The sequence below is a fragment of the Dothidotthia symphoricarpi genome, assembly GCF_010015815.1.
Source record: "Dothidotthia symphoricarpi CBS 119687 unplaced genomic scaffold P153scaffold_13, whole genome shotgun sequence".
In the NCBI taxonomy this organism is placed as follows: domain Eukaryota; kingdom Fungi; phylum Ascomycota; class Dothideomycetes; order Pleosporales; family Dothidotthiaceae; genus Dothidotthia; species Dothidotthia symphoricarpi.
In genome coordinates, this window is record NW_022985020.1 from 1,112,234 (window position 1) to 1,132,219 (window position 19,986).

At 52.9% G+C, this 19,986-nt stretch overlaps 7 protein-coding genes across 7 annotated transcripts; 5 read left to right on the top strand and 2 right to left on the bottom strand.

The window, feature by feature from the left end:
• Positions 1 to 58: 58 nt before the first annotated feature.
• On the bottom strand, positions 59 to 4,915 carry P153DRAFT_432586 (uncharacterized protein). The gene is made up of 4 exons (XM_033672976.1): positions 1,986 to 4,915; positions 1,357 to 1,938; positions 506 to 1,309; positions 59 to 449 (listed from the first exon to the last, which is right to left on the bottom strand). The coding sequence occupies exons 1-4, from the start codon at positions 4,548 to 4,550 to the stop codon at positions 354 to 356; spliced, it is 4,047 nt and encodes a 1,348-aa protein (XP_033522618.1). The 5' UTR covers positions 4,551 to 4,915; the 3' UTR covers positions 59 to 353.
• Positions 4,916 to 5,367: 452 nt separating this feature from the next.
• Positions 5,368 to 5,739, top strand: P153DRAFT_294448 (uncharacterized protein; the record flags this gene model as incomplete). Its single annotated transcript, XM_033663960.1, has 1 exon — positions 5,368 to 5,739. One exon carries the CDS (start codon positions 5,368 to 5,370, stop codon positions 5,737 to 5,739), a length of 372 nt encoding a protein of 123 aa, XP_033522619.1.
• A 291-nt stretch (positions 5,740 to 6,030) lies between these two features.
• Positions 6,031 to 7,442, top strand: P153DRAFT_398074 (uncharacterized protein). Its single transcript, XM_033671608.1, has 2 exons — positions 6,031 to 6,206; positions 6,352 to 7,442. Exons 1-2 carry the CDS (start codon positions 6,066 to 6,068, stop codon positions 7,270 to 7,272), a joined length of 1,062 nt encoding a protein of 353 aa, XP_033522620.1. The 5' UTR covers positions 6,031 to 6,065; the 3' UTR covers positions 7,273 to 7,442.
• A 377-nt stretch (positions 7,443 to 7,819) lies between these two features.
• P153DRAFT_405586 (uncharacterized protein) lies at positions 7,820 to 8,579 on the top strand (the record flags this gene model as incomplete). The annotated part of the gene is made up of 2 exons (XM_033672018.1): positions 7,820 to 7,868; positions 7,913 to 8,579. Exons 1-2 carry the CDS (start codon positions 7,825 to 7,827, stop codon positions 8,577 to 8,579), a joined length of 711 nt encoding a protein of 236 aa, XP_033522621.1. The 5' UTR covers positions 7,820 to 7,824.
• Positions 8,580 to 9,004: 425 nt separating this feature from the next.
• P153DRAFT_319649 (uncharacterized protein) lies at positions 9,005 to 9,950 on the bottom strand. Its single transcript, XM_033665092.1, has 2 exons — positions 9,446 to 9,950; positions 9,005 to 9,396 (listed from the first exon to the last, which is right to left on the bottom strand). Exons 1-2 carry the CDS (start codon positions 9,896 to 9,898, stop codon positions 9,370 to 9,372), a joined length of 480 nt encoding a protein of 159 aa, XP_033522622.1. The 5' UTR covers positions 9,899 to 9,950; the 3' UTR covers positions 9,005 to 9,369.
• A 998-nt stretch (positions 9,951 to 10,948) lies between these two features.
• Positions 10,949 to 11,807, top strand: P153DRAFT_387189 (uncharacterized protein; the record flags this gene model as incomplete). The annotated part of the gene is made up of 2 exons (XM_033670618.1): positions 10,949 to 10,954; positions 11,007 to 11,807. The coding sequence occupies 2 exons, from the start codon at positions 10,949 to 10,951 to the stop codon at positions 11,805 to 11,807; spliced, it is 807 nt and encodes a 268-aa protein (XP_033522623.1).
• A 489-nt stretch (positions 11,808 to 12,296) lies between these two features.
• Positions 12,297 to 18,756, top strand: P153DRAFT_424126 (uncharacterized protein; the record flags this gene model as incomplete). The annotated part of the gene is made up of 2 exons (XM_033672470.1): positions 12,297 to 17,653; positions 18,741 to 18,756. The coding sequence occupies exons 1-2, from the start codon at positions 12,675 to 12,677 to the stop codon at positions 18,754 to 18,756; spliced, it is 4,995 nt and encodes a 1,664-aa protein (XP_033522624.1). The 5' UTR covers positions 12,297 to 12,674.
• Positions 18,757 to 19,986: the final 1,230 nt, after the last annotated feature.

The window sequence follows — 19,986 nt, forward strand, 5'->3', positions numbered from 1 at the left end:
AGGGGACAAGTGAAGGCGACAAAGTTGGGTTACAAAAACAAATTCACGTAAAACCAATGCTTAGAACAAGAGCCAACTTTACTATACGCCTACCCGCCATGCACAACGCACTACCCCGAGAGAACATCAATCATATGATCTACCTAGCTCATTCCAACCCGCATCACCGCCCTCATAAGAACGCCACACACCAGCGCGAGCCCAAAAGCTACCAGCCCATATATTACCCCCGACGAAGTAAACGCCACCTCACCCTCGCTGAAAGCAGAAAGCGATTGAACAGAAAAAAAAGGTATCAGACTGAAGAGAAATGCACACAAACCAGCCATTCATCAAGAACTCGAGAGCCCGGTTTACCGTCGCGGTGCTCCACCCGTCATGCGTCCACCTCCGGCATTGAGACTCTGGCGCACAATCATCTCCGCAGCCTGCGCGGCAGCGAGTCGCTCCTGCAACGAAAGTTAGTGCATATTCTCTCTACCACACCAAACAATGTGGAACGTACCTTTTGTCTGCTCCTGTCTTTGAGATACCTCTCAGCATCAACCCTCATGCGCAAGATCCTGAGAATCATATCATCGTTCGGCTCAGCCTGCGCCTCTTTCCTCTTCTCCTCCTTTGCCTTCTTCATCGTGCCCAGGTTCCTGCTCAGCATGATGGTCTTGTGTTTCCTCGTCGGCATACCCACCAATCCCGCCGCACCACCGAATTGATGGCCGAGAGACGGCGGTGCAGACTGCCGGTTCATACGAGCAACTTGTTCCTGTTGCCTGCGGGTGCTGGCCGCAGCCATAGTCTCTGAAGTGCGGATGAGCTCCTCCGTGGGTTCGAAGTAGAAGAAGTTGAGGTTCTGGAGCTCGTGGTATTTGGACGATTTGAGGACGTCCATGGGGACACCTTCAACATTCCCGTCTTCATCTGCGGCGTGGAAGAAGTCAAATAGCAGCTTGAGCCATTTGAACACGATGTCAAGTTCTTGCTGTGATAAGGGTCTCTGCTGGGATAATTTGTCGGAGAGTGGCGGGACCAGCAGTGACTCTATTGTCGACAAGGCCTCTTTCCATAATCGTGTCATGACCATGATCATTGCGGGATCGGTCAGTGTCTGTTTCATGATCGCAAAGTTCGCGTCAAAGTAGTCGAAGAGAGGTGTGAGTGCCTCGGTCGCCTCTTGCGTTATGTTACCCACGGCCACGGACTGAGGTCGAGCGGCTTTGAAATAGCTCGTGACTGAAGAGACTGAATAACCACGGTTGAGCAATCGTCCCAATGTTTGTCTTGAAAGCGTATTGCTGATGAATGAGGAAAGCTGCATGTGTTAAGAATAGCGCAACAATTCTCGAGTGGGGCGCATACCTTGTCCGTAATCTGTCTCGTCATGTCACGTTCAGTCCTCTTAAGTGTTCTGAACGCCTTGCCAAAGTAGAACTGAATGTCATCTCGCTCGCCCTCCATACTAACACGCAACAGCAAACGGCCCTGCGTGTCGAGATCCAACCAGTACTCACGAGGCATATAGTCTCGGAAGTGCGATGGATCCAATTTGAGCGATGTGCGGCCGACGCAGTCGTGATCACCCAATGTGTCCCAGTCCCAAATTGTGGCAACGATGTTAAGTGGCCCGTTTGTAGTGATGTCGATCGTTTCATCCCATCTTGGATTCAGACTACGGTAAACGACTCGAGTCTTTGCCAGGCGCTTCTGGTATTCGTCGCCGAGGACGACATATGGATCGCTGAAACCGTTCGGGTCGCATGCCTTCAAATCCTCCGCTTCAATGATCTTGATGGTGAATACAAAGTTGTTGTTTCGGATCCGTTGCGTTTGTGGCGGCGCGTGCTTTTGAATGACCTCTGCACAGGCATCAACGTTGATCTCGCGCTCGAGCTTATCCAGTTGCAGCATCGCATATTCGATATTGTTGAGCTTCACAAGAGACTGCAAATGTTAGTACAACAAGTGGAGGAGTAGAGGCGTTGACTTACTTCAGGCCAGAACTGAAATGGCTCGACCTTCTCTTTCTGGTTGTAAAGGTCCTTTGCCCGCGAAAGCCACTTTTCTTGTGTAGTTTGCCTGGCAGCAGCTTCTTGCTCGGGCGTCACGCGATCCATCTCCTTGGTGAACTTCGTCTCCACCAGTTCGCAATATCTGGCAAGTGCGACACCAATTGACTTTGAGGCTGCCGTCATAAATTTCGCATACTGAACATCATGATCCCAGTTCAAGTCCATGATTTGTTCGATGCTCTGATTGAACGATCGGAAGATATCAACGACAGACATGCTGTGACGCTCATCGTCGGAAGGAACAGGGTTGTGGGATTCAATCTGGAACTGATCCGCTTTGAAAGCGTTATCCACCCAGGAGATGAGATTAGAATCAGTGGTCTCGATCCACCTCCACACGAAATCTTGGAGAAGGTCCTCGATGTTGAACGCGAATTTCCGGCCTGGTAGCGCACTGTTGTGTATTCTGCGAATTTCGACCATCTCTTTATACAAATCGAATCCATCATCAATAGGCACATGTTCGTCTTTGCTCTGAGCCACGTCCATGATACGCGCTACAAGGTCTCTCGCGTCCGCGGCGTAGGCTGGAAGCATCTGTTCGACAAGACACGATAAAGGTTCGACGCCCATGATTGGTGGCATTTTGCGGTATCGTTTTTGGATTTTCTCGCACAACTTTGCCACTGCTTTCCCCAGCTGAATGACATGGTAGAATTGCCACTCTTCTTTATCGTCGGGGATCTCCTTTGCAAGCAGCTCGGTATACACATCACTAGATTTTCGTCGAAGAGCTTTCCTCAGCTGTTCGGCGAACTGATCAAGATCTTCTGGTGTCCCAGTGAACAGAGAGTCACTGTAAATATGAACATCTAGAACCTCCATGAGAGGACCAATGCTGGGTGCTTTGTTATCGAACGCGAACATCATCAGTTCGAAGAGCTCACGTAACAACGTTTCGTGTATGGATGTCAGTATTTGTTGGTATAGCTCGCAGTCGTGTACAGTCCATCTCGAACGATCGGAGAGCGGAACCTGCATCTGAAATTGACTCATCCTGTTGGATTTCTTGTCTGTTACCGGTGGCTCTTTGACAAAGTTAAATGCTAGATCGAGAGTATCTAGATCAACGGATTGATCAACGTAACTATCTCGAATGACATCTAGAAACAACACATGCCGCGAGGATTGCGGTAATCTCCACCTCTGACCAATCTCGTTCAGAAGTTCTGCGGAGTGCTTCGATGACAAGCTGTTCCCGTCACTTGGCACAAATTCTGGATCCGCCAGATCGTAGGTCAGAGCCTCCTTGAAGACAGCACGATAGTACATGCGTGGATCTGGAGGGATGAAGACGTATGATGCATTGTCGTCCGCGATGTCGGCGTTTATGTTCAACCCGCTTAAATCCAAGGACTGGCCGGAGCTATGCGAAACCCCATTCTCCGACCCCAAGTCGACAGACGTGTTAGACCTGTATTGCGACATGGGGCCACTCGATGTGGTTTTCGCGAGACTAGGGTCAGATTGTATGAGGGCCAAGATCATTTGTGATAAATCGGGACTCTCTTGGCTTTTCCACGCTTCGTATGCCTCATCTAGATCAAAGTCATTGCGATTCAATGTCTGCTTGGTCATACGTGTGAGGTGAGCTTGGTAGGTTTTGAGATCTTGCAACGCCGCCTTTTGAGTCCAAGTTGACTTGTATCGGTCGATGTCTGCCTGAACTGCGGAGTACGACACAGAGAAGATACGTTGTACAGTTAGAACCAGTGGCATATCTTTGATTTCGTAAGTTCGCGGAACTTCAACTTCGATCGTCGACCCGCCCTGTCCACCGTTGCGCTGATTCTCAGACGCAAGATCTTGGTCGTGCAACAACAGCTTCTTCTCCATCGTCACAAGTCTCTGACTCAGCTCCGGCCTGTCGCGTTGCCAGTCGTGATCCTTCAGTATCGCGCTTATCAGGCGGAGAAACAGGGCGACGTGTCGATCCACCATGAGCTTGTAACTGTCGTCCCCCGGCGGCTTGCCCTTCTGCAGCTCCTTTGTAGCGTTGGAGAAGAAGATGAGAATCAGCTCCTCGACATTTCGGTTCTTCTCCAAGTTCTTTGCTTTTCGAGGATCCTTGAACTCGTTCAGAAAGACGGCGAACGTGCGTATGACAGTCGCGTCCTTGAACTCAGGCATCTTCTCTTGCCCCATCAACACCTTTGTCAAGCGCTTCTCCAGCGCAGCCATGAACCCATGGGGAAAGCGCATGCTTTTGGAATTTGTGACGAGGGAGAGGTCCTTGACGAGGTCGGCTACGCCTGTTGCCGTGCGCTGCGCCGGCTTGGGCGGGGCCGGCACATGTTGGAGTCGCTTCTGGCGCGGCTGCAGCAGATAGTGCAGGTATGCGACGCGGAGGGCATAGAGGTACGCATCTTGGGCAGAGACGGGGACGGGACGCTTATTGCGGGCAGTCGATGAGTCCTGGCGTTGTAGGCGGTCTCGTGTCTGGATGCTGTTTATGCGTCGCTTGCTGCTGCGGGCAGAATCCATTGCAGAACGAGCGTGAGGCTTCAATCGTGGGTCGGTGGGAGAAACGTAGCCGTTGGGCGCATGTCCAGCTGGGCGGCGATGTGCGAACCGACTGTTGTTGGTGGGGTCGTTCCTTCTCTTTTACGCCCTCTAGCACCACTGTGGCTGCTTTTTCTGTTTTGCGCCTGATACACAAGCTTCCCAGGAACCGTTGTCGCGGCGAGCGTGTGGGTTCCGAGAGAGTCGTGGCAGGCCAAGTTGCGCAGCTGAGTCGTTGTGGTGGCGTTTCATAGACAGCTCCGGTAATGTGACGGCGTCTCCCTCGCGGGGACACGACACAACATCAGCCTGCTTGTTTGGAAGCACGCTCCACGCAGGAAATTAACCGTCCGCGTAGACCAATCCTCGACTAATATCCTCAAACACGGCGTCTACCTAGCTCCCAAACACAGAGCCCCAAGAGCTTCTGGACATGCGTCTCTTAACGCCGGACGATCACATGCGCTGATGGAGCTTCCCAGCCTCACCTCACCAACATCAACACCATTGCCAACCACACCCCCGCATTCTAGCAATCGCAGCTTCTCCTACATGTCATTTTTCACGAGCGAGCATGCCAATATTGTGAGCTGGAGGAGTCGGCCGCGCTAGCACCATCCGTCTTCAACAAATTGAGCACCTCTCGCAGTTCAACTCGTGTTTGTCCAAAACCCTTTTTCCTGGGCGTTATTTGGCGACCAGCTTGCGTGAATACTGTTTGTGGACGCGTTAGCTTTCACAAAATCCATCCGTGCATTCCTCACGCGTCTCCTCGCATCTCCTCCACGAACCCCTTAAAATGGCGAATTCGCAGAGCCCTTCCAACGCCGCCGACCGGCCGCGCCTCACCGAAGCCCAAAAAAAGGAAAACCACATCCGGTCCGAGCAAAAGCGACGCGAGGCTATCCGCGAAGGGTTCGACCGCCTCGCCTCGATCGCGCCTGGCATGGAGGGTCAAGGGCGCAGCGAAGCCGTCGTACTGGAAGCAACGATCAAATACATGAGGGAGAAGATCATGGAGCGTCAGAAAATCATCGCCGAGGCAAAGGCACAGGGTGTGGATACGACAGGGTGGGAGCTACCCAAGGAGACGTTGGAGGCGTGCGAGGCGCAGTTGAAGCGGACTCTGTTGGAGGAACAACAGGATGCAATGATGGCGAAGAAGAGCTGATTATACACTGGGACATGGGACAGTCGCTTCGACATGGCTGGCTCTGGAACATGTTGGATCCACGTGCAGAAAGATGCGAGCGGAGTGGTTTTGGGGGCATTCTGTTGCAGCGTTGACTATGTTCATGCTCAATATTCTACTGCTGCAATAGACATGTCGTATTTCAGCTCAGAAGGGACGTGGGGACAATTCGTGAATGCTCGCAAAGCTACTTGCCTAATCAGGACAAGCTCCGATCTAGTTCAAAAATAATTGTGTTTCCATGTATGACTTCACCTCCCAACTTACTAACAGATCTAGCGATCTTCGACCTGCCACAACACAAGATGGCTTTCAGCTTTGGTTTCTCGGGCGACGACATAGAAGAAGACCCCAACGATGTAGTCGAGCAGACACAAGCCCCAGACGCAGCAGGAAACAATATTCCCCAACCCATCCCAGCGCAAACACATGACTTGGATGGACTGGTAGGTAAACGACTTTCTTTCTTCTCACATCTTCACCTTTTTTTTCTAAAATGGTCACTTTTATCTCTTCTTCCTCGCGTTTTCCCATACCCTGACCCACTCAAGAAAAATATTATTTCCATCCATCCTAACCCACACGCCCCAGCTCTCCACCCTCCCGGACAAAATCTCCTACTCCACCCTCTCCCTAACCTCCCCCGGCGGCCACACATCCCACCTCTCCCGGCGCGAACTCTTCGACGTACGCCTCCAACTAATGGCCGAAGACGACGACACCAACCCGACCCCCCTCTCAGGCCTGACAGACACCGACCTGCAAACCAACGTCTACGAAGGCGGGTACAAGACCTGGGAGTGCAGTCTAGACCTAGTAAAGTACCTGCTGGACCGCGGCCCGCGTAAGGCGCTCGACGACATGGCGCGCGTGAATCATGTGATTGAAATGGGGTGCGGGAGTGCGCTGCCCGGCGCGCTGTTGCTGGGATATGCGCTGCGCGAGGGACTGGGGCTGTACTTCACGCTGACGGATTACAATGCTGAGGTGTTGAGGCTGGTTACGGCGCCGAATCTGCTGCTGGCGTGGGTTGGTGCGCTGGGGGAGGAGCGCAGCGCGGAGGTTTTTGGTGAAGCGGGGAATCCGCTGAGAGATGGGGAGGAACATGGCGATTTGTATGTCACGCCTGAGTTGGTCAAGGCGTTCAAGGATCATCTTAAGGAGGTAGGGATAACGCTTACGTTTATTTCTGGGTCGTGGACGCCTGTGCCTAGACTGCTGGAGCTTGTGCCGTCGACGCCGGATATGAATACGTTTATTCTGGGGTCCGAGACGATATACAGTCCTGCGTCGCTTGCGGCGTTTACGGAGGCGATCACCGAGCTGATGAAGAGGGTCAAGATGGGGAAGACGATTGTTGCGGCGAAGAGGGTGTATTTTGGCGTTGGGGGGAGTGTGGATGGGTTCCGCGAGGAGTGTGCGGGGAGGGGGTGTGTGGGGTATGAGGTTGAGTTTGAAGGCCTGGAGAGCGATGGGGTGAGGAGGTGTTTGGTGGAGGTGCAGATGTGTTGAGTGTGAAGTAGGAAAGAGTGATATGTACATGGTGAGACTGGAGAGTAGAGTTGGGCCGGTTCGGTTATTTTTGCACAGACGTCAAGTTGAACAATCTTGAATCGGTGTAATGGCTCTCATGTTGACGGAGAGCCTCGTTCCTTGTTGTATTCATTCGTTTTATTATCATCCTTTCGTCGTGTCTTCTTCGCAGTTTTGAATCCCTTCCCTCACGTCACCATATGTTGTGAACCATTCCTGCCTAGACCTAACTCTCGTTCACTTTCACCGTGAGCGAGTCGCTCCTTCTATTCAAATCACCGTGGGAATAACAATCAGCCGCGCCGGCCTATAAATCATCCGCCTTCGCTTCACTTCGACTCCTCTTCGCCCTCACCGTCTACTACATCTTTTGCGTACCTTAATATCGCCTTGACTTTACCTCGATCGTACTTCAATCTCAAACAAATTCTCAGATTCTACTCTACGCACCTCAACTTCACAACCACAACCGCATGCACTGCCGCTAGCATCATGACTTCCTCTCCAACGCCGAAAAAGCAGCGCTCGATCATGGAATCGTTCCCGTGCTCTTCACCTGTAGAGAAACCTCCGCTGTGAGTAAATGTGAGCTGCTATATGTACATGACTGATAAGATAGGGACGCGTACGATACCATGATCACTCTCAACGTGGGAGAGCCTGGCAAACAAAAGCTGTTCCAGGTGTATCGTGGTGTACTTTGTCACTACTCGGATTATTTCAAGACCATGCTCGATAGCGGTTTCAAAGAGGGATGGTCGAAGGATCTTAAGATTACTGATGTCAAGCTCGATCTGTTCCAGATCTTCTACGACTTTATCAACACCGGCGAGATATACTTGGAGGAGTGCAACGGATATGAGGATATCTGGAGTGTGGTCATAGACGCTTACGAATTTGCTGACTTTTATTTGGCCCAGAGCTTCGAGAACCGGATAGTCGATCTCTATTTGCTGATAGTGGAGAATTTATGGGAAGTTCCACTGAGCCAAGCAAAAGAAATCTACCGCATCACTAGTGAAGGTTCTAAATTACGAAAGCTCAATGTCGACATCCTCATTGAGATCTGGGGTTTCAATAGCCTCGAAAAGTACAAGTCACACTGGCCGCACGAGTTTCTCAGCGATATTCTGAGTCAGTGTCACAAAGTGAAAGCGTTTCCAGGTAGCGCAAGTGGTCTTGTTACATCCAAGAACGTATATTTCGACGGCAAGAAGAAGACATTTTGCGAAAATTACCATGACCATACCAAGCCTGAAGCTCGTGCGGCAATCGTCACTGAGTAAGTTCTTGGGATGACTAGAAAGCGCCGACAAACTTTACTGACAGTCACCCAGGAAGACAATCGACAAAGATGGCGCAGACCGCCAGGACGCAGAATAAGATGTACTATCAGCATAGGCTTCGACACAAACTGCAAGTGCAGCCTTTAGCTCAGACACTTGCAGCGGAAAAAAGTGCAGCGGAAGTAGGATCGAGGCAGATCAGGGAGGACCAATGGAATGAGTTCATGGAAAGCGTTGATTGGATAGGAGATTTCCCAATATCATACAAATCAAGAAAAGAGCAATCATGACATGATGATTATGGCGGAAATTGAGCTGGAAATAAGTAGATTGAGGTGATCTACTGATGGACCACTGTCGTACTGATAATTACCAGTAGGCAGCTATCTATACTACAGTAAAGCCGAGAATAGAGTTTCCATGCTCCTTGGCTCGGCCATTGCGTGGTGGAGGAGCGTGGTATCATGTGACAATGATAAATACATATATGACCGCAATAAGCAAAAAGCTCTTTGTCTGTATGGAAACGTGAGTATGGATGAAGAACTTTCCAATGAGACATCGATGTAGATAGGCTCAAATTAGCATGTGTTTTCCACACTGCTTCTTGCACACATGAATTCAATGCATACGTCAGATAGTCAGAAATGGGTTTAATGCAGTCTCACAAGTTCGAAATTCAGACATGGATAACAAAAGAGCAGCAATCGCCAGAATTGACAAAAGAAAGCATCTCATTTCGACCGAATAGCCATATATACAAACACAGCCCACCCCATCCCCCTCCAATCTACCATCCCTCACCAGGTTTCCTCGCCTATCAAAAGTTAGCCAATTTCCGCCCTAAATTCACCAAATAAACATACCAGCATAGCCCTCTTCCCGCCCAGCTCAGCCTCGAGCCCTCCTTCGTAAGTCTTGGGCGCACTGATCTTGTCGGGGTAAACCATCGAAACGGCTCCACACAGGCCCAACACGGTAACAACGAATGTGCCCATCAGCACGCCGCCCCATCCAGGAGTGAAGTGGTCGTAATCGTGCAGCGACAAAACGCCGAGTACGTCATTATCTTCATGGCAAGGTTCTCCAAAGTTGCGCTTGTCTTGGGGGTCCCACCAGTCGTCGTAGGAAGAGCGCTTCGCGCGGTTGATTCTGGGAGGGTTGATATAGCCGCCATTCTGGTTGGGGTCTGCGAGCTCCAGACGCTCAGCTTCGGTCAGGGCGGTGCGGATCTGGGTGGTTTGGAATTGAGGGCGGGTGGTGAGGGGGAGGGCGGCGCGGGTCAGCGGGCGGGCGGCGACAAGGCGGCGGGAGAGCATGGTGAGTGAGTCGTTGGTGTTATGTCGTGCGCAATTGGGGTGGTGGCGCGTGTTGCGGGGTGGGTGTAGATGTTGGTAGTCGTTGTTTGACGTGATAGCTTCCAATACACTTAGCCGCTTTGGGAAAGGATGAGTCAGCCCCACGAACCAATCACCCACACTGTACTAATGTGTCAGCAAGTCTCCTAGATTAAACTAGAACAAGAGGAGAATCCGCAATGCTAGGTTCTTAGATGTTTACTATTCCAGTAGTAGAGTTGTAATTCTGATGTTCTTGTTCTTTTGCTATGGAACACATCGGAAAAGTGGGGAATGCGATCATGTTCATGGTTTGGAATTCATACGGAAATTATCCTACACTGACTATCTACTCCCAATTGCAATGGAAATGCAAGAGTCTCAATGTCCCAATCACCACTTCACACCGGAACAATTCAGGCAATCTTCTCCCTCATAGCCCTGACTGATGTGGTCCGTGCACATTACTAAGCAGGATCCATACGATCACCCCCCCCGACCAGATAAATTGTTCAACTTCTCGATGACTCAGCGAAAGGTCACTTTGCAACTACACAACTCTATCAACTCTAGGTGTTATCTTTTGATTCTTACAGTAATAGTATTGACGTGACGAGAAGAGCATTTAGCATCAGTTTCTAATTTCTAATGTGATGTTAGAAGTTGTATCGTTGAATTCGATATTCAAAGGTTACTAACACACCAGAAATCTGAGCAATTCTTTTTGTCGGGGGGGGGTGTGATCTCTGACCCGAAGCTTTACCTAGCTCCTTAGCTTATACCATACATACCATACATCACGTGTCCTAGCAGTCTGTGATACTGACTGTCCATAAACTTGAACCGGGGAGCCTCGTGGCCGGCTCCTCCAACACCAGAACACCATTGTACGCGTAAGCGGTCTTCTCGCATGGAAACCATTTAAAGCCGGCCAGTGTAAGGAAGCATACGCCATCTGCCGTAGGCTTCTTATCGACCCGCGAGTGGGTAGATGGTACCAAGCCGGATTTCACCTACTTCTTGGAGAGTCGGATGACTGTAAGAACCCACACTACTATGTATATGATTGTTGGATGCACATACTAAAAAGACTCTCAGGCTACGTCGAGCACGCCAAGCATGCGGTAGATATATACCGTGCCACATCCACGACCGTCAAGACCCTCCACCTACGCCCGAGGAACACGCGACACACGTTCGGTTTCTGGAATGGGCAGAGGTTGTGTACCGAGAGGCACTCGAAGACAAGAAGAAGCAAGATGAGGAAGACGCGCAGGAGGTTGATCTTGTTTCGGATGGAGATGCCCCGCTGGAATATCTTCAGAATATGGGTCTCGGCGAGATGGTGCCTATTCTTTCCAGCGATGACGAAGATGTCGAGATGAGTGACGAGGAAGATCATGAGATGAGCGACGACGAAGGTCTTGAGATGAGTGACGACGAGGGCCTTGAGATGAGTGACGGAGACCTCGCGATGAGTGACGGAGACCTCGATGAGTCCGACAGCCAAGAGAACACCGAGCTTAATGACAGGAAGGTTGGTCCTGTAGAGGGTGTTGAGAACGACAAGGAGGAGGCTACCATCGAAGCGAACCCACATCAGCAGCACGAACCGGACTTCCATCAGGTATCAGCAACGCTCAGGGCCATGCTGAGAGGTCCAGGCACTGCCGACTATGTCACACGTACTTCAAACAGTCTGCCTCCTACTCCTCCCCGCCTGTCACCCCATCCAACCGCAGAGAGGGCGACTCAAGCGTTCCTTACAACCCCGGGCGCGTCGCGCAAGCCTACAGGCGAAAAGCCGGGTACGGGTTCTCTTGCAACTCCTGGCCCGTCTCGCAAACCGACCGACGAGAGAAAGTCGCGGGAGAAGAAACGGGACGACTGAGGCCAGTTCAGCACTATCCTGATAAGGAAGACTGCATAGGGGGGTTGCGTATCGACGGATATCAATTGACTGGGAAGGGGCTTCTGCTTGAAGATTCCAATGTATGCCAATTCAAGAGCTAGAAACTACTATCAAATCCAACATGGGCAGTTGCACACTATAAGCAATAATACAGTGTTTCTGTTGTGCGTGCTATCTGCAAGATTGTTCTTGTACCAAAATGTTAAATTCCAACCATCCTCTCATCAGCAGGTAGAAATGATGAATCGAACTGAATCCCCTCTACTCAGCGCACCTCACAGCCGCACGAATCCGGTTTGCGCGTAGAACCTCTCTGCGGCAAGGCGGCGGTAGAGCATATTGGGTGTCGCTGTTTGCTTGGGGTGAGCTTCGCGGAGTGCCAAGTGCGCTAGACCTCTTTGGGAGCTGATGTCACATAGGTAAGTAGATGCGGCGCGACGGATTGTGTTTTCATCCGCGGGAAAGACTGCCACGACGGGTGTTAGCGTGTAGGATTTCCTTCTCTTGCTGGGAAGTAAAACTGCAGCCTGTGTGGTTCTTCTGTGGACAAGTACGTGCCCGTGCTTAGCGTGTGCCGGTCCAAACAAATCTTAGGGCTGGGAAGTCGGCTTTGGCTTTGGAACATCTCGCAACACGACGACATCGTCGAGACGCTTTTGCAAAAGCCGCTGCAGCCTCACCGCGACACGCCACTCGCAATCCGACCACACGACGCTGCTCGCCTGCCCCGACTCTATCCCGCGTCACCGCTTCGGGGCTGATACATGTTGGTTCGGCGGCGCGCCCGGTGGTCTCGTTAGTGGTCGAAACGACGCAGCTCCGTCCAGCTGTGAGGCCCTTGTCTGAATGGCCGTCCAGCCCAGCCCACCACTCGACACCCGCACCGCCCACACCGCCACATCCGACGACGACGACGCACCGCTGATAAAGAGGGAGGAGGGCCCGGCGGCAGCAAATGGAGACGACCATGGCCCCGGCATGCAGCGCCCGGCCAAGCGCCGCAAGCTCGACGACTCGACGCCACATCGCCCTGCACCACGCGCCGTGTCGCCGCCGTGGAGGGCTTTTGCTGCGGATGGGCCCACGACCGTGTTCGAGAACGGCGTGCGGAAGTCGTCGCGCGTGAACAAGGACGCTGCCCCGCCCACGCCAGAGCCGCCCAAGACAGGCGCGCGCACGCCCAAGGCTACACAGACGAACGGCACGCCGCGGAATGGCGTCAAGCAGGCGGCGCGGGGGAAGCCAGCACCTGCCCTCCATAAGAAAGCCGCCGCGCCGCCGCAGAACACACCTGGCGCGCGCAAGTCGGATCGCCAGCGCAATGCTCCTGCGTCGACGAGGGCCGCCTCACCGCTGTCGATGGAAGGCCAGGATGAGTCAGCGGATGGGACACGGAAGCGGACAGGGCGCCCGCGCAGAGCCACGCAGTCGTCGATGGACGGGCCAGGCGACGACGACCTCGTGACGACCCCCGCAACGAACGGTCACGATCCCTACGCCGGCCTCTACGCGTCGCCCAACGACCCCGACGCTTCCACGCCTGCCCCCCGACTGCGTCTACGTCTACGCAAGCCCGACCCGCCGAACCGCCACCCCCAGCACTCCGCTCCCCCGAAGAAATACGCGTCCCTCGCAGACTGGCTGGAACACGACGACCCCCTGGAAGGCGAGGAGTCGCAGCGCATATCCCAGGAAAAAGCAGAAGAGGAGGCAGAGCGCCGTCTGCAGATTGTGCGAGCAGCCGAGCACGGCGTCCTCAGCCGCTCTCAATGCAGTGTCTTTGCGCCCGAGGCGGCCCCCGAGCCCCTCCCGCAGTACGCGCATTGGGATCACGTGGTTACGCACGCGCTGCATTTCAACAAGCTTCTCAGAGAGGAGAAGGCGTTTCACCGCAAGATGGCCAAGACTGTGGCGAGAGAGGCGTACGAGTACTGGAAGGACAAGTACAAGCGCAAGAGCCAGGATGAGATGGATCAGGAAGAGACGGAGCGCCAGACGGTCCGGTACAAGCAGTTGGTCAAAGACGTCAAGGATGCGTGGGCGAATGTCAAGCTGGAAATCGACAAGGAGCGTGTGGCGAAGTGGGAGGAGGAGCAGCTCCAGCTTGGCCACAAGGCTATGGATGACATGTTCAACCAGGCGCAGGAGATTCTTGGCCGCGGGGCTGCGGATACGGCGTCGTCGTTTGTTAGTGAGGATCGCGACTTTGACGAGGATGACTTTGAGAGCGCGGCGTCGGAGCTCAATACTCGGAATTTGGATGATGGTGTGTCGTCGGGCGAGGATAGCGAGGGGGGGAGTGCGGATGATGAGGATGCGGATCTGACTGCTGAGCAATTGCGCGCCAAGTATGAGCAGCTTCCTGAGTTGTCGGATAGCGATGAGGAGGTGGAGGTGGAGGTGGAGGAGGAGCAAGATGAAGAGGGAGAGCAGGATTCAGACGAAGATCAGGTGTTTGAAGACGCCGAGGAGGGCACTCCCCTGGCCACTCCGGATCCAGACATCGACATGGAAGACGAGCTTGACCTACCGGAAAACCCCTTCGCGCGGACAAACAGCACGTCAGTCGCGGACGACGGCGAAGAACGGAAACCAAACTACATCGACCCTGCCACCGTTGAGCTGGAACAGGTTGACGAGGCGCTCATGGACTCGGAGGACGAAGACGAAGCGAGAGAATCTGGTAGTGAGGCTTGGTCGAGCGATGACGATTCTGACGTCGAGGATGAAAGTGAAAGAGAAGCTGGCGAATCAGAGGAAGACGAGGATGAGGAAGATGGGGAGGACGATCTCGGCATGATGGGGTTCCTGGCTCCAAGCGATATCAAGAAGCTGAAAGAGGCTGCGAAGACGGTGGTCGAGGATGAGCAGATTGAGAGCGCTGAGCCTCAGGCGGAACTTGTCGGTGGGCATGCGCTGACTCCCGAGGCTGATGATGCAGAGAAGCTCATCACTAACGGCGTTCATCGTGGCGTTGATGTGAAGGAACCGCACGTCAACGGCAATGGTACCTTGCCTCTCCCTGTGCCTTCATCTGAGGCCACAGACTCTACCCCGATGGAGGATGTCGTGGAGGAGGTTGAGAGAACACACAACATGTCTCGCGAGGATTCTGCACCACCACGAACAGAAGTGCCGTCCCTGCTACGGGGAACGCTCCGTGAGTACCAGCACGACGGCCTCGACTGGCTTGCCAACCTGTACGACTCCGACACCAACGGTATCCTGGCCGACGAGATGGGGCTTGGCAAGACTATCCAGACCATCTCCCTCCTCGCACACGTTGCTGTCGATCGACAGATCTGGGGGCCGCATCTCGTCGTCGTTCCCACCAGCGTCATGCTCAACTGGGAAATGGAGTTCAAGAAGTTTCTGCCCGGCTTCAAGATCCTCACGTACTACGGCGACATCAATGAGCGGAAGAGGAAGCGCATGGGCTGGCGTAATACGGGCAAAGACATGTATAATGTGGTCATCACGTCGTATCAGCTCATCCTCCAGGACGCGGCGGCGTTCAAAATGCGGCCTTGGCATTATCTGGTTCTGGACGAAGCCCACAATATCAAAAACTTCAAGTCGCAGCGATGGCAGACGATGCTTAATCTTCGCACGGAACGGCGGCTTCTGCTCACTGGCACACCACTGCAGAACAACATCGATGAGCTCTGGTCGCTGCTTTACTTCCTGATGCCCGCTGGTTTTGCCGGCGAAGGGCGTATCGCGGGACTGGAGGAGTTCACCATGGCCCTGAAGAACCCGACATCGCAGATTCTAGACCAAGGCCGGCAACAGCTCGACGCCGAGGCACAGAAGATCGTCAAGAAGCTGCACGAAGTTTTGCGGCCGTACTTGCTGCGAAGATTGAAATCGGAGGTCGAGAAACAGATGCCAGGGAAGTACGAACATGTCGTCTACTGCAAGCTATCCAAGCGGCAACGGCAGCTGTACGATGGGTTCATGGGCCGCGCGACGACCAAAGAGATCCTGTCTTCGGGGAATTATATGTCCATCATCAACTGTCTGATGTCGTTGCGCAAGGTCTGCAATCATCCTGATCTGTTCGAGACCCGCGCTATTGTTACGTCAATGGCTATGCCGAAGTCTGTCCCCGCGCAGTTCGAGATCAAGAACCTCCTCATTCGGAAGCGACTGCAGGAGGGCTTGCATGAGACGCAGGTGAATCTGGATGCGTTGAATTTGGTGTTTGCTCGACGCGAACAGACTCAGCTGCGGAGTGCGCGACGCTCGCATCAAATTCGCGCAACTCGGCCGCTGGAGGATCTGATTGAACGCCAGACACGCCGTCTCAATAAATCCTCAGATAAGGTGTCTTCGGATGCGGGGTCATCGCCCCTGCAATCTGCCATGTCGGCGATGGCTAGGAGGGAGCAAGTGGCTGTGAGAGATCATCTGCAGAGATGTCTTGACCTCACTCGTGCTCGTACCCAGTTCATGCCTATCTATGGGAAGGACATCATCGACCGCGTCACTGTTGACTGGCATGACCATACTTTTGGCGCTCGAAAGGAGGGAGAGAGGGTAAGACCACCAGTCGCTCCTCGATGGCAACCACCACCTCAACAGCCTCAGCAATACCCCGGGCCGCCTTTCTACCGCAACCCACAACCCGCGCCGCCCTTCCACTCGGCCCAACCCTTCGGACAAACACCAATGCAGCCGAGGGCGGAAGCAAAGGAAGAAAGCGAATGCACGATGATCAAAACCCACCACGGCCTCCTCGGCTTCCGCTCTCCCCACTCCACCGCCGCAGCCCTAGAGTGGAACAACCAGCAAATCACCCACTTCCACGACATGGTCCCAACGCTCGAACAGCGCGCCGAAGCCTTCGAACCCCTCATCACACGCTTCACCTGCGTCACCCCCGCCGTCGCCGCCGAAGAGCTCGCCCCCCTAACCCTCTCCAAACGCGTTGTAGACCTAATCCGCGCCTCCCCCCTCTCCCACACCAAAGACCCCTTCCACGAGCCCCGCATGCGCCAATCCATCGCCTTCCCCGACAAACGCCTCCTCCAATACGACTGCGGCAAACTCCAGCGCCTAGCCACACTCCTCCGCGCCCTCCAAGCCGGCGGCCACCGCGCCCTCATCTTCACCCAAATGACTAAAGTCCTCGACATCCTGGAGCAATTCTTAAATATCCACGGACACCGATACCTGCGCCTCGACGGGTCTACGAAGATCGAGCAGCGCCAGATTCTGACGGATCGGTTTAATAACGATCCCCGCATCTTGGCTTTCATCCTCTCGTCGCGGTCTGGCGGGTTGGGTATCAATCTCACCGGCGCCGATGCGGTCATTTTTTATGATCTCGATTGGAACCCCGCTATGGATAAACAGTGCCAGGACCGCGCGCACCGCATCGGTCAGACGCGCGATGTGCATATTTATAAATTCGTCAGCGAGTATACTATCGAAGCCAACATTCTACGTAAAAGCAATCAGAAGCGTCTGCTGGATGACGTTATTATCCAAAGGGGGGGGTTCACGACGGATGGTTTCCACCGCGCGGCGGCGGATTCGGCGGGAAGGATCGATGCGCTGGATGAGGCGGGGCGCGCTATGGAGCGTGTTTTGGGTGAGAAGGTGGGGTTGCTGGGTGATGCGGGGGTTATGAGGGCTGTGGAGGAGGAGGAGGATCTTTTGGCGGCGAGGGTGGCGCAGAGGGAGATTGTGGATGAGAGGGAGTGTGATGTTGGGGATTTTGAGGGGGATGCTGGGAGTAATGATAAGCTGGATGGTGAGGGGGATGAGGGGGAGGTGGTGGATGAGGTGGAAATGGAAAGGGAGAAACTGCATGTTGATATGTATATGCTCGGCTTGTTTCGGAGCGAGTTTGGGAATGAGCCGTGGAGGCCGTTGAGTGAGAGGCAGAAAAGAGGCAGGAGGGGCGCGGATCCGCATGTTAGGGGGCGGAGGAGGAGGTTTTAGACACGTTTATGTGTGGGGTTAAGAAGGTTGGGGGGTTTGTTGGGCTTGGAGGTGAGAGAGTCAGCAGGGTTAAGAATATATGTATAGGTATTACTTTATGGTGTCTTGTTCGAATACTATATCATGTTACCTTGCAGTCAGGCTACGTGGGAAACGCGCAGTGGCTGTCTGTCTGTCTGTCTGCGGTCCTCGATACCTCAATACACGCACAACCCATTCAAGAGCTATCTATACCCAAGCATAAAGGACGGAAAGACATATTCGCTTCTCGTCAGCATCAGCACAATAGGCGTGTGGTGATGAGGTGCAATCACAGACATACACTTATCACTCAAACCCTCGCGTTGAGATATTCATATCCATCCATCTACCTTCCCTACTCGTGCGTGTTATTTCATCCGAGTTATCATTTGCGCAAAACCGGGTGTGTAAGGGGGTATTTGCCGTCGTGCTGGCGCCAGAAGTGCGTGTGAGTAGGCTTTGGGGGTGAAGGGAGGGGGGGGGGGGGGGTTTGCATTTCGTGGGGAGATATGTGTATGCCATAGTTTAGTTTAGTTTAGTTGGGGGTGAGGGTTCGCGTTGATAGCTGTTGTTTGTGTTGTTTGTTTGTACTGGTGTTGTTGGTATGGTATGGTCTGGTATGGGCTTTTGTGGTCTTTGCGGCTTATGGCTTTCGAGAGATGGAAAAGATTGGTCGTGCTCGGATATTGAGCTATTTGATGCGGATGGCTTCACTGGCGGAAGGACTGGGATGTGGTGGGAGGTGGAGTTGCTTTGCTGAACCTCGGACTACTAGCCGAAAATCTTGGGGTGGGAGTATTGATTGGACTCGGAATGTTAGTGTTCTGTCTTTGAGGATACGATTTGTTGTCGCGTTTCGAGGTGCTTCGGGAGAATTGGTACTAGGCTCTTGTGATATCATTTGATTAGCTAGATGATTACATGCAATGTTTACGTTGGAAGTGGATATTACATGTAGTATCAGCGCTCGACTTGTTTGAGTTTATGTGTAGTTTTGTAGTTTGGTCGTGTTGTCTAGGACACCAGAAATTGATTCGAGAGAAGCAGAATAGTGTTTATTCAACATAGTAACTCACAATCAACTGTAAAAATAGGCAATAACCTGCGTTCCTTATAGCTCCTACAAGCACCAAAACCACACTATTAATATTTTTAGATATGCTCGCAGAGCACATATTGCTAAAAAATCAAGGCACTAGGTTTATACACTAAACTAAATTGTAGTTGTTAAGCTGTTGCATGATATCGCTGCACCTTAATTTCTGCTATCTCGATCGACCAAGACAGTTTCCAAGCGCAAAAGGAACGAAGCTGTGTAGTTTGGCGGAAACGGTATGAGTTTTGCGCGGCCAAGGATATAGGGTGTTCGAAATAACTCCTCCGTAGTGAGTTAGCGGATGCGTCTGCAAGACGCCATCCGTTCCGCACCATCCCGCGCCTAAGATCGCGGCGGAACCTGTAGCCTGCCAATCAGCTCGCTGGATCTGTTAATCTATGCTTAACATTATCTGTACTAACCCCGATAGGATAATGCGCGTCCTGCAACTTTGTTGTCGTGATTTCGGACTAGCGACTATCGACCCCGCCGCTTCGTCACCGGTCAGCAAAGACAGCCGCGATTCGATCGACCAATGAGACTATTTGTGTCGTATGTCTGGCGGGAAGATCTAGCGTGGACTTACGAGTACAAATGGTCCTGTTATCTTTGAAGATGGAATCAGGCTGTCTTTCAGCCTTGCGGTTGATGCTTTGATGTGCTCACGGCGCTTGTTCGGGGCTGTGTGCGTAGGAACACTTCTACGCATGAATTGTAAATACTCACCGGCTGCGACGCAGATGTACACTCGTTAGAGCGTTCGAAAAATGAGTAAAGCGCAGCCACAAGTGAATGGCACTATGCAGGCGTTATGGTGTGCAGTCATGGCACCTTCCGCAGCTGCTTCAAGCATATGCTGATCTTGTCCGTCGCTATAATTGGTGTAAATTACCGCTGCTAAGGTCCCTACGTTGCATGTTACCGTTCACCTTCGACTTCACCCATTTCATAGGGTGAAAGTAAGTCCCCACCAAGGACATGACCTGAGCGGATTGGCCATCTCGCCAGGGTTGGCGAGCTGCAGCATTCCTGAGGCAGCAAATAGACGCCGCATTGCAAGGCTCACAGAACCTACTGCATCTGCATCACTAG